The sequence below is a fragment of the Solanum pennellii genome, chromosome 3, assembly GCF_001406875.1.
Source record: "Solanum pennellii chromosome 3, SPENNV200".
In the NCBI taxonomy this organism is placed as follows: domain Eukaryota; kingdom Viridiplantae; phylum Streptophyta; class Magnoliopsida; order Solanales; family Solanaceae; genus Solanum; species Solanum pennellii.
This window is the reverse complement of record NC_028639.1, coordinates 58,721,774-58,735,283: the sequence shown is the minus strand read 5'-3', so window position 1 is coordinate 58,735,283 and position 13,510 is coordinate 58,721,774. Positions and strand designations below refer to the sequence as shown.

The window sequence follows — 13,510 nt, the reverse complement described above, 5'->3', positions numbered from 1 at the left end:
ACGGATTTTTATTTTTAGTTATTATTTGAGTTATTTATTTTTATTTATATTACTTTGGCACTAACTCTTTTACTAAGTGTCTTTACAGGTACCCGGAGGTGCTTCTCCTTGAAATTATTCGAAAAAGTTCGAATTATATTTCATTCATTATTTTGTGGATATTGACGTTAGGCAAACCTTAGGCCGATTATTATTTTATTTTGCTGTGTATATTACATGTTTATTATATCTGTACATTATTTTATATTCTTCCTCAATTTGAAAAAAATGAATTCAGTCGGGAACCACAATTGTGGATTCCGAAGGGTGCCTAACCCCTTCCCTTCGGAATAATTTAAACCCCTTACCTAGAATCGAATTGGTTTCGTAGATTGATAATTGGTTTCCTATTTTTCCTAAAAATTAGGTGGCGACTCTTTTTTTTAAAACTCGTTTATTTTTAAAACTTTGTTAAAATTGAATCAATTAAATTATTTTCGAGTTGCCGCGACGTTTCGCCCTATTTCGACAGAGTAGGGATGTAAACAAAAATTATATTCAATTTATGTCTTAATCTATTTTTCTTACAGGGTATGAAACACCTCAAAACTTAAGTTAATATGGAACAGAGGGAGCATTAACAAATGATACAAATTAGATAATTTTGCACGACTAAGCAATAAATTTAAACTTTTCCCTTTTTAAACATTTCTTCATTAGTTGAAGCATTTAAACTCAAATTGTAAGAGTTAAACAAGTATTAATGCCCTGAATTTATTGATGTAATAACAAAGCAAGTTGTTACATGATGTACACCTTTCTTTTATCATATTATATTTCTACGCCGCGTATGAGAATTTTTCCAAACGGACCGCTTACGCAAGCAAATATGTAACTCTTATTCAACGCCCACACACTTTGCACTTTATCATAAACAAAAAAATCAGTTTTCAAAATATTCTTAAATTTAATGCGAAATTTTAGTTTCATTCGAATAATGACAATTTTGAAAATATTTTTTAGTTTAATTAACTAAATTTAAATACATTCACAATCTTGTTACAAGAGTGAGATATACTTCAAATTTTCACCAAATTTAGAGATATTTTAAATACCTTTTTAATTTTTTATTTAAAGCTTCATATTCCTATAAGAGTTTAGATAGCACCATTCTCCTACAAAACTTTAGAACGTATTTCTTGCAAGATATTGCATCTAATTTTAATAAGAAAAATACTATCTCTATCTACTTTTGATTGTCTTATTACGTTTTTAAAAGTTAATTTAATTAATATTTAAAGTTAAATTAGATTATATTACTTTGATATTTTAAATAAAAAAATTTAACTATTAAAAGTTTTTAAAAAAATATTATAAATTATAATTTTTTTATATTAATATAATAAAAAATAAATTATATTAATTTTAACTAAAAATAGAAAACATGATAATTAAAAATGAACGGATAAGTGTAATAATTTATGTTATGTTTGAAGATATTTGTCTCCAAAAAAGGAAGAAAAATTACGTTACACGTTAATGTTTAATGCTTCATCTTCCCTAAAACCCTTCTCTCTATAACTCTCTTCTGCTAAAAAGCTCTGTTCTTTTACATCTTTCTCTGATATTTTTATTCTTCTGTCAGTATCTGAACATTAATTTTCTTTACTTTTATTAGATTTAATAGTATTTTTATATCAAAATTTCTCACTCATCTGACTTCTCTTACAATTTGAACATTTCTTAAGATTCTTGTGTCAAATACCCTATTCTTCATCTTCAAGTAATACCCCATAAAGCCATTCTTGGATCAGTACAAATTACATAATCATCTATCTCTGTAACACCGACTGACCCTTTTGATGGATACTTCTGAGAATGCAAATGGTTCTCTTTCATCTCCTACAAGTTCCAATTTGACGGCTTTTGGAGTACAATTCACACCGCTTCGGTTCTTCCAATCCCCTGTTTCCACTTTGCTTGAGTATTCCGGACTCTTTACGGTTCGACCCGATAACCCAGAAACGGACCCTCTTGTAGTTGATGATACTGTTACTAACGAGGCTGAATCCAGTAGCAATGTTGGTGGAGGTAATAGTAGCAGTGGGGAGGTTTCAATTAGGATAATTGGTGCTGGGGAGAATCAAGGGATAGGGGGTGAGGATGAAGATGATGGGTCGGTGATGGATGGTGAGGAAGGGGGTGCTGTTGAGGAAAGGGGTTCTGGTGTGGACGCGTCGTCTATGGTGGCTGATGATGATGCTGGTAATGCTAGTAGGGATTCGTCGTACCAAAGATTTGATATACAGCAAGTTGCTAGGTGGATTGAGCAGATTCTTCCATTTTCCCTTCTTCTCTTGTTTGTTTTCATACGCCAGCATTTGCAAGGTACATTTTCTTTTCCCCTCTCAAAGAAATTGTGGCTATCAGCAATCTGTGTAATGTACAATATTTAGGTGTAGATGCAGTTTTTTGGGTGATATGCAATCATATTCTTGTATATCTGTGTATGCTGTGGCAGATAAGAAGGAATACACACACATTGAACAAGCAAACTGAGTAACCTTATGTAACATTAGTAACTTCAATATTAATGTATGAAAAATTAAATCTGTATATGGACGTTATGTACATTATTGGTCTCAGCATTTACAAGGTTTGAGTGCAAATGAAGGTTGGGACTTAGCTCAATACTGCCATTTATTGGCTGCTTTGCTATCCTCATATCAGGTCTTGGTGTTACAGAAGCCTTTATTTGATATTTTTTCTTTAATTGTTTTTTGGTGTTTCTATGTACTAACAATTGCAATATATTAAGCTATTGATTCTAGGACTGGGACTGTTTCCAGGATAAAGAAATGAAACAACAAAAACAAAATACCCAGTGAAGCCCCACAAGTAAGGGCTGGGGAGGATAGAATATACGAGACCTTACCACTACCTCGTGGATATCGAGAGGATGTTTCTGAATGACACTTGGCTCAAGTGCAACAAATTCCAGTATAAACAAAAAGGAGACAATGGAGACAATGTAGAGAATATAGCAAAATAATGTGATAATCGAAACACCATAAACAACAACGATACAAGTTAAAATAAGAAGACCTACAATTATACACTAGTACCATTGCAAACTCCAGTCGTCCAAAGTAAGACACTATGCTACCTACTATTCTTCTACCCTAATGCGAGTGCTCACACCCTTCTATCTAGCATTATGTCCTCAGTAACCTGAAAATGCGTCATGTCCTCAGTAACCTAAAAACTACGTCATGTCCTGTCTTATCACCTCTCCTCAATACTTTTTCGGCCTACATCTGCTTCTCCTTGTGCCCTCTAGAGCCATCCTGCCATACCTCCTCACTGGTGCGTCTAATGCATATCCTCTTTACATGTCCAAAACATCGCAGTCTCGCTTTTGTCATCGTTTCCAACACGGAGGCCACACCCACCTTATTGTGGATATCCTCATTTCTAAGCTAATCACTCCTAGTGTGACCACACATCCACCTCAATTTCTTCATTTCCGCAACATGCATCTTCTGGACATGAGAGTTCTTAACTGACCAACACTCCACCCAATAAAACAGAGTCGGTCTAGCCACCACATAGTCCGTCTTTTCTTGCTCAACCTGAACCCTTTAGCCTCCACAGTTTGTCTCCACGCCTCTAACTTAGCATTCACTCCGTTGCATGTCTCATCAATCATTACTATGTTATCCACAAATAACAAACATCACGACACCTTATCTTGAGTGTCTCACGTCAATACATCCATTACCAAGGCAAATAGAAACAGTCTAAGAGCCAACCCCTGGTGTAGCCTCATCTCCACATGAAAGTGCTCCAAGTCTCCTCTCACCGTTCTTACCCGCGGTACACCTCTTGCCTCCAAGCATCGCTACAAGACTTTCCTCGGCACCTTATCATAGGCATTTTCAAGGTCAATGAACACCAGATGTAAGTCCCTCTTCCTTTCTCGATATTTTTTCCATCAGTCTCCTTGTAAGATGGATAGCTTATGTGGTCGATCACCTGTGATGAATCCAAACTAATTCTCAGAAATAGACACACCCCTTCTCACTCTCATCTCCACCAGTCTCTCCTTAAGTTTCATAGTGTGGGTAACAACTTAATACCTTTTTAGTTGTTGCAATTTTGGATATCACCCTCGTTCTTGTTCAACAGAATCATTATACTACACCTCTGTTCCTTGGGCATCTTAGTTGTCTGAAAAATAACATTGAACAAGCTAGTTAGCCACTATCTGCTCTATCCGTGCTCTTCCAAAACTCCATAGGGATCTCATCGTCGCCTTTCCTTGCTTATTGTACTAATAGCACACTTCACTTCCTCAACCTTAATACGCCTACAATACCCAAAGTCCCCAAGTCTATCAGAATGCTCCAATTCACCCATCATAATGTCTCTGTCCCCTTCTTCGTTCAAAAGTCTATGAAAGTACGCTTGCTATCTTTGCTTAACGAGGGTCTCCTCTGCTAACACCTTGTCGTCTTTGTCCTTTATACACCTCGGTTGATCCAAGTCTTGGGCCTCACTCTCCCTCGCCTTCGCAAGCATGTACATCTTCTTATCTCCGCCTATATCTCCTAGTTCAATATACAGTATCTCAAAAGCTACCGTCTTAGCAGCTGTAACCACTAATTTAGCCTCCGTCCTTGCCACCTTATAAATTTCCCCATTCGCATGCTCCTTGTTTTCATCCATGCAGGCCACCCACTTTGTATACACAACCTTTTTTGCTTCACTTTGCCTTTGAACTTCTCCATTCCACCACCAATCCCTTTGGTATCCACCAAAGTTACCTTTCCACACCCCTAGAACCTCTCTAGCTTTTCTCTAATGCAACCAACTGACCGTCTTTTCCCACATACTTCCTGCATCCTCACTACTCCTCTAAGCTCCCAACGCCGTCAACTTTGCCACAATTACGCGGGAGAGGTTAGGTGTCAACCCCCCCACCCCCCAATTTAATCATAGGTCGGACATATAACTTCTTCCTCCTCCCTCGCTTAATCTCCAAGTCCATCATCAGGAGCTTATGTTGAGTAGAAAGATTCTCACTCGGAATAACTTTGCAATCCTAACAAAAACCTTTTGTTGCCTTTCCTCGTAAGCAAGTAGTCTGTCTATCAGAGTCTTAGCAATTAGCAATTACCAAAGCAAGTCTTAGCAATCATAAGTGATCATCCTTCTTCAGAAAGCACGAATTAGCAATTACCTACTCAAAAGCTCTAGCAAGGTTCCATCATAGTTTCTAACTGCAATACCACTGCTGACGTGCACATCGTCAAAATAATTAGAACTTTCCTCAATATGGCCATTGAAATCTCTGCCAATGAAAACCTTATCGGTGCACGGAGTACCTCCCAGAATCGCATTCAATTCCTCCCTCAAACGTGCTTCATGAAATTAGTTAGGAACTTATATGCTTTTTTTTTTTTTTGAGAAGTTGTTGAGTATGAAAGGATTTTGATAGTGAAAGTTGTAATATTTGTTTAATGACCACGCATACTCATTTCGGGAAATTGTGCTGCTTTCAGTGTTTTGGGGTTTCTGTGGTTCTTGAATAGTACTATAAAGTAATACAGAAATAAATTAGCTCATATATGTACACGGAAAGGTATGGGCCTTTTAGTTGTCATTTGTTTGCATTTAGGATTGTCATATGAATCCCGTTGCAGCCAGTTTACTGATATTAAATCAGGGAGCGTTAAAGCCTCTGCCTTTCCATATAAATAGAGAGAATAAGAACTGCTGCATAGCTGAAGCTTGTTTAGCTGATGCCTTTTGAAATATAAGGACTTTGAGAGTGTAACTTACCCTTTGTCTTTCTCCTTCTGTATGCTTAGTTTTTCACTAAACCACCTCCTGAGATGTTTAACAGCATATATTTAGTTTTTGCTATGTAACAAGATTTACTAGAGTTGCCGGTGGTACTTTCCCCAGACTGACGCATTTGAAACCAAATGAATCTTACAGAACTTTTAAAAGAAATAGGCATTTTAATTGGGGTGGCAGTTTGATAAATGCTTAGTTTATCAGATAAGAACAAGATAGATGGGCCACTTGTTGCCTTTGTTACATGGAGAATGCATTATGATTGGCAATTTAAATTGACTCATGCCCGATAAGCTTGGTTCTTTTCATTTTCTGTTCCTTGGGATATCTCTAAGTTAAGCACCATCTCTAAGAGAAGAAAAAGGCGACTGTATTAGGTTAACCCAAATTGCACTGATGCAAATATTTCCAAGCAATTCTTGATTATCTATTTTCATGTGAAGACTTGGGATTGCTTTTTCAATTGGGTGCAAGTGTTCCTGTCTTAATCTACCTGTTTCAGATTCATGTATTCTGCTTCTGTTTTTGGAGTTGTAAAAACATGTATATCATGCGAACTTTCATTTATGCCAAATCACATTCTTCCTTATTTTTGTAATCTTGGAGTGCAGGTTTCTTTGTCACAATTTGGATAACTGCTGTCATGTTCAAGTCAAATGACATTCTTCGGAAGCAGACAGCTTTAAAGGTGCAATAATACGCTCCATTTGCTGAATTGTAGTTTGTTTACTTTCTATTGTAACATTCATTTTCGTCTATATTCAATAGAAAGATTAAGGAACACTGAGAATCCTGCCATAATTAATTCTGAATTTTGCAGGGAGAGAGAAAAATAGATGTCCTTGTTGGTTATTTTGTGGTTTTTGTGATACATGTTATTGGAATCTACTGGTGGTATCACAATGATGACCTTTTCTATCCATTACTAATGGTTCCTCCGAAGGTTATCCCACCTTTCTGGCATGCTATTTTCATCATCCTGGTAAATGGTATGGTTCTTTACCTGCCTAGTGCTTCTCCTGTTGTTCACGTATTATATGCAATATACATGCTGTATCCTTTCCTCGGGAGTATAAAGCTGTTACATTAAAGTCTCAGAAAGAATTGATCGTCATTTATTGTGGTTTCAAGATACCATGGTGCGGCAGGCAGCAATGGCTTTGAAGTTGGTGCTGCTTATGTATTACAAGAATGGCAGGGGCCACAACTTTCGTAGACAGGTAGAGTGTAAAGCAGTTTCTTATGTGGTTAATTTAGTGATTTTTCTCCCTTTTACTTTTGCAAGAAAATTGAACTCTGTTGTCTTGTAGGGTCAAATCCTGACTCTGGTGGAGTACATGCTGTTGTTATACCGTGCTTTGTTACCAACTCCTGTGTGGTATAGATTCTTTCTCAATAAAGAATACGGAAGCCTTTTCTCATCACTGACAACGGGATTGTACTTAACGTTTAAGCTTACCTCAATTGTTGAGAAGGTAAGGTCTTTCTAGAACTAATCTTATTCTGCTGAACAACTTTTATTTTTCCTTAATGATATCAAGTTTTTCATGAGAAACCTCCCCTCTTCCCACACTACCTCAATATTCTGTGTTTTTCTAAAATATGTTATGCCATTGGTTCTTCCTGATCTCCTTTGTACTCACTAGACAGTTTATGTTGTTTAGGTAAAATCATTCTATACTGCTTTGAAGGCATTGTCAAAAAAGGAAGTCCATTATGGGTCTCATGCCACACCTGAGCAGGTATAATGTCGTTACTTTTTTGCTCCCTACTTGTTAATACTTATTCTTGGGATCAATGATATTTACAACAAGGAGGTGTCAGTACTTTGAAAGCTTTACTTGTTGGAAATGTAATTGGAGAATGATGGGGTTTTGTTCGAGGGTTGTTATTCTTTTCGTTCTTCTGTGGTTTGATAAGAAGTGCTATTGTCATTTTCCTTCAACTTCCCATGGCTTCCAGTAGAGTGCTGGAACAATTCTATTACTTTAATGATTGACCAGTTTATGCTTTTTATCAGTTTTTCCAAGTGCGTCCAACTTGATAAAATTGAAGTAGTGTTACAAACGCTAAAATACGTTCTAAATCTCTTCTTTGTTGGCCTTACACATGCACACAACAGTGTGTCGACAAGCTTTGTGTTAACAAAGGAGCAATATACAATTTATTCCATCTGTTCTAGCTTATCTGACACTATTTCCTTATTAATCTGTTCCAAAAAGAACGACCTATTTCTATACCTAAAAGAATTAACTTTACACTTTATGAGAACTTTTCATATCCAGACAAATGTTATGGCATGTCTGGCCGCTAGTTTTAAAAGTTCGTAGCAACACAAATGATATGGCATGTTGAATACAACAAGTTTCAAAAGTCTTCAATTTTTTTCTTTGACTCCGTGCCGATTCAAACTAATGTCAAATAAATTGAAATAGAGGGAGTATCTGATGATTATAAAATGGTGCATATTCTTATTTGATTTGGCTTTACGCTAAGGAAAGTTAACCGTGAATCTACAAGTAGATGAAATTGTTTCAACACTGAAATGACCATTCCATCCCTAGTTCATGCATCCAAACAAGCAGGGCACGCCAAAGCAAAGATGTTAACATTTTGTTGTGTAGAGGGCTCGTGCTTTAATTATGTTAGTAGGATCATATTTCTGGATTTTGTCCTCGTTACATATCCAAGTCAAGATTGTGGAGAGTGATTTGAAATCTAGAATCATCAAATTCAGAAGTAATTGTTGATTTAAAGCTAGGACTTCTCTAGAATATAAATAGTTTCAGCTAGAAGTATTTTAGAAAGCCATCTTTGGCTTAATATAAGTTGGTAATCTTAAGGATAATACTGGATTTTTTTCAAGCTGAAATTTCAGGATTTCTCTCTTTTTCTCTAGCTATTCCTTGGGTTAATTTGTTAATTGCAATCAGTAGCTCCCTAAAGTAGCTGGAACTTGGAAGGCTGATTTGTTTGTTTTCCGTAGAGGTTGTGATAAAGTTGGAGCAGTAAGATATCTTTTTTTCAGAGGGAGGGGGAGAACCGTTCCATTATACATTTTCTTATAGATTTTGAGTTTTACTTGAAAGCTCTTGTGTGATCTTAGCTTTTAAAATGTTTATCCAGGTGAATGCGGCTGGTGATTTGTGCGCTATTTGCCAGGAGAAGATGCATGCACCAATTTTGTTACGTTGCAAACACCTCTTCTGTGAAGACTGTGTCTCAGAATGGTAAGTATTTCTGAAGCACTTTCTGCAGGAAACCCCCCTCTAGTTTGATAAATGCATTTCCTAGTGCTTTATATATACTGTTTTTTCTAACATAACAAGAATGAAGTGACTTTATCTTTAACATTGTCAATTATCTTATGTGTCTCGGTCCCAATTTTGAAGGGGTTCACTTTTTTTCAAGATTTTTAACTTAAACGAAAAAAATTAGTAAATGTCTGTAGGGATTTATTATTCATTATTAGAATAAAATTTGGATAGAGAAGTTTGATGCTATAACGCAAATTATTCTAAGAGGAAGCATAAAAAAACCAAGGTGGTCTGTTTTATGCAACTGTTGCTATGTTTGCTGATCATGGATAACCTGGCAATGCATTTTTTTTTTGTAATTGGCCTAATTGTTTTTTATGTTTGAGCTGATGTTTTTTATCTTTCTTGCTGCGTACTTTGTTACTTTATTTTTTTCTCTACCTGCAAAATTCTTTTCTTTCCTTCCATCATAATTTAAGAAGCTGGAAGTATATTTTTCTCCTCAAAATGCATCGTTTATCTCTTACTATCTTATCTGGTCCATTAGGCATTGCCAGTGGCAGATGTAGTCTGTCAATTGTGCAAACTATATGCATACTAGGTAAACCAAAAAAAGAAAAGAAAAGGTGAAACAGACAGCAGCATTAATATGCATGATTCACGAAGTAGAAACTTTTCATTCAAAAAAGTTGATGCTGTACATGAAGCAGAAACAGATGAACAATTTATTGATTTATTGTCTTCCCACTTCATTTATCTCACCAACTTCTTTGCTTTATTTAATGGTTGCTACAATACATCTTATAAATGCGGAGAAAACCTATTTATCTACATATTGCCACCGCAGTTGGTGTCCCGTTATTACTGAACAGCTTCGTTCATCTTCTTATCAGGTTCGAAAGAGAAAGAACATGCCCTCTGTGCAGAGCGTTGGTCAGACCTGCTGATCTAAGATCGTTTGGTGATGGATCCACTAGCCTTTTCTTCCAGTTATTCTAGACTACATATTAATTATCCTACGCCAAAGTAAATATCTGTCCACATCTTTGTCCACCTGATATTACTGGATTCTGGGGGTTGCCCCGTTAAGGTTTCTGCTGGAATGCAGCATTAAAGTAAAAACAGGCCATGCTCTTCATTCGTGCAGATTCTTTGAGGAAGATATACACATCTACTCCCATATCGTACATAATTTTTTCCCCCCTACTGTGAAGAGATGAGATATGTCCATGTAATACTTTCCAAAAAGAAAAAAAAAAATAGAAAGAAAGCAATTGTATGTAGTATCACACTTTCTTAACCTTAGAGCTTGAATTTTTGTTTCAGTCTCTTGTTTTTTTTTTCAAATGCCAAAAGGCATTATGCCTTGAATTATATAACACATAAAGTTGGTTCTATATTGCACTAAGCAGTCTGGGGATGGAGTTTTTAGTTAATTTTACAAGTTGTTCTCTGTTTTGTGCATTGCAACAACATTTCGATTTACGAATCTTCGTTCAGTTACGCCTATCAATCTTCAATTTTTACATGAAACTGAGTATGTGTGCGAAGAATTTAAGAAATCCAAGTCACATCAAAAGCGAGTACTAATAAGTTTTTCCACACTTCACAAGTGTTGAAAATAGACGAGAAAAAAACTGTGTAACCATTGCATATATGTTGCCTACTACTTCAAATTATGATTACATCAATTTTATTTTAAGAAAATAGTAAAATTTTAAAAATATGTACATAATGATTGATAAAAGCTTTGACAAGAAACTACTACATTATTTATATCTATACATATTAACATTGAATAATTTTGAGGCTTAATTTTTCGGGGCCTAAAATGTGGTTAGCTTAGGGGAAGAAAGAGTCTTTCTTTCTAAGGGTTAATATTCTACTATAGTGAATGGGCAAATCTCTATGATGATGTATAGATCAGCTAATCTAATTTTAATGGCCAAACTTCGTTATAATGGCAGGTATCATCAAATTGATTTCATTATGTTTGGTAGAACATGGGTCTTCAAAATCTAATGTTGTAGATTCAAATACTATAGAATGTGACTTTTTTCATTTTAGATCGAATTAAAATGAAATAGATTTATTTAATGACTTTTACAATAATAAAAAATTTGACCTCCTGTGTCGGCTCGTCCTCAAGCGGCATAAGACAGGAAATTCTTAGGCTTCTACGCATAGAAAAGAAACATCAAACATTTACTTGGAAAACATGTTAGCTTCAGTGGCTTTATAATTGAGCTGCCCATGAAAACAAATTTCTTATGACATGATACACAAATCTAGATTCAGTAAAATCGAGATTCGTCCACATTGGAGCTCCGACTAAACCCGGATCGCGCACTGCAGGACCCGTTCGGGGGTGACTCTCCCAACAAGATTTTCTCTATACCCAGGGCTCGAACCCGAAACCTCTGGTTAAGGGTGAAACACTCCAACCAATGCACCACAACCCATGTTGGTCTTTTAAATTGCTTTTAGTTTTTGAGAAACAGTAACAAAGATAAAATATGAGCTTGTTTTACATCAAGAGTAATTGATCATTGTTATTTCAAGATCAAACTATTCACACGTCTTGATAAAAAAAGTTCAAAGACAAATTATGACACAATCTTTCTAAATGTTATATTTATCAAAATAATATAGTACAATAAATACAACATAATGTATATGACATGATTCATTATAATACAATATGAAACAATCATCCGAACAAGATGTAAGTGCGTGTAAAGTAGGTGATAAGGCTCAATTTTCATATATTTAATTGTAAATGTGGAATACTTATACAAATAAAATATGAAAAAGATAAAAAAAGAAGAAGATGCATGATTGTTTGTCTGCTTGACTAATTAAGCATGAGCTAATTCATATGGACTTTGATTATCGAGAGATAGAGATTAAAATTATGTAAAAGATAATATAATTCACAATAATTAATGATGTAAAATAACTAAAAATTATATTAAATTTAAATGACTCTGTATCTATGTCTGGTGTATGTATAAATTGAGACAAACGATGACATGTATCGGACATATTCCAAACTCCTATATGTTAGGATCGAATCCACACACACACTTGATGAATAAAGAACACAAGAACTTTAGAGAGAAAGAGATGAGAGATCTAGAGAGAGAAAGAGAAAACCCAATATTTCGTGGTAACACCCCGTGAGTAAACTTCCACGGCGGTGGGGTATATTTATATTAATAAATCAGAGTATTTTTGGTTACAGAGAATAAATGGAGAACTACAGTCATCCAACCTAACAATTCTCCCACTTGGAGACTGATTCAGTCATCCAAAAAATACATTTTCAAAAAAAAATCTCTTCATCATCAACATCTTTACCGCACCGCAACATCTGTAGCAACAACTACAGAAGACCAACTGAGGTTTTGCATAACCCCAGTTTCCCAACATCAACACATTTCGTCAACATGTCTGCCGGGTTCTTTGCACCCTCTATTCCAAGCACATATCACCATCCTCCACTGCCCTGCGAGTGAAATGGTATCGCCTTCTGATGTGCTTTGTCTTCGAATGATAGACTGGATTTTTCACCAACTGTATGGCACTCTGGCTATCTGAGTAAAGAATCTTCTCGCTCTGCTTCTTGCCCAATTCCTCAAGATAATCTGCCAGCCATATCATCTCTTTCCCAGCTTCAGCTATTGCCACATACTCAGCTTCAGTAGATGAAAGAGAAACACACTTCTGAAGCCTGGACATCCAACTCACTGCTGTTCCACCTATGGTGTAAATGTACCCGGATGTACTCTTGCTCGAGTCAACATCCCCACCAAGATCAGCATCCACAAAACCCTGTAGAGTCACATTGCCTTTGCCAAAACAAAGTGAAGTACTGGATGTACCTCTCAGATATCTCAAAAGCCACTCCACAGCTTCCCAATGGTCTTTCCCAGGGTTCACCATGTACCTGCTAACAACTCCAACTGCATGTGCTATATCAGGTCTAGTGCAGACCATAACATACATCAAACTCCCAACTGCTGAAGCATATGGAACAAGTGCCATATGATCACGCTCCTCGACAGTCTTGGGGGACTGCTCCTTTGACAATTTAAAGTGATTTGCCAATGGAGTAGTCCTGGGTTTAGCATCATTAACCCTGAATATGCTCTGCACCTTCTCAATGTACAACTCCTGAGATAGATTTAAAGTGCCAGCAGATCTATCCCGAGAAATCTTCATCCCCAAAATCTGCTTCGCTGGACCCAAATCTTTCATCTCAAACGCTGCAGACAACCTTGTCTTCATATTGTTAATCTCCCTCATACTAGATCCTGCAATCAACATATCATCCACACACAAGAGCAGAAAGACATATGAATCAGTATATTTCTTGAAGTAACAACAAGGATCCTTTTCAGCTTTGCAGA

The 13,510-nt window shown here is 36.1% G+C and overlaps 1 protein-coding gene across 1 annotated transcript; it reads left to right on the top strand.

Annotated features, from left to right (window-relative positions):
- The first annotated feature begins 1,504 nt into the window (after nt 1-1,504).
- LOC107012506 (RING finger and transmembrane domain-containing protein 2-like) lies at nt 1,505-10,534 on the top strand. The gene is made up of 8 exons (XM_015212371.2): nt 1,505-2,367; nt 6,453-6,529; nt 6,662-6,830; nt 6,973-7,061; nt 7,152-7,316; nt 7,506-7,583; nt 8,968-9,071; nt 9,992-10,534. The coding sequence occupies exons 1-8, from the start codon at nt 1,842-1,844 to the stop codon at nt 10,095-10,097; spliced, it is 1,314 nt and encodes a 437-aa protein (XP_015067857.1). The 5' UTR covers nt 1,505-1,841; the 3' UTR covers nt 10,098-10,534.
- The last annotated feature ends 2,976 nt before the right edge of the window (nt 10,535-13,510 follow it).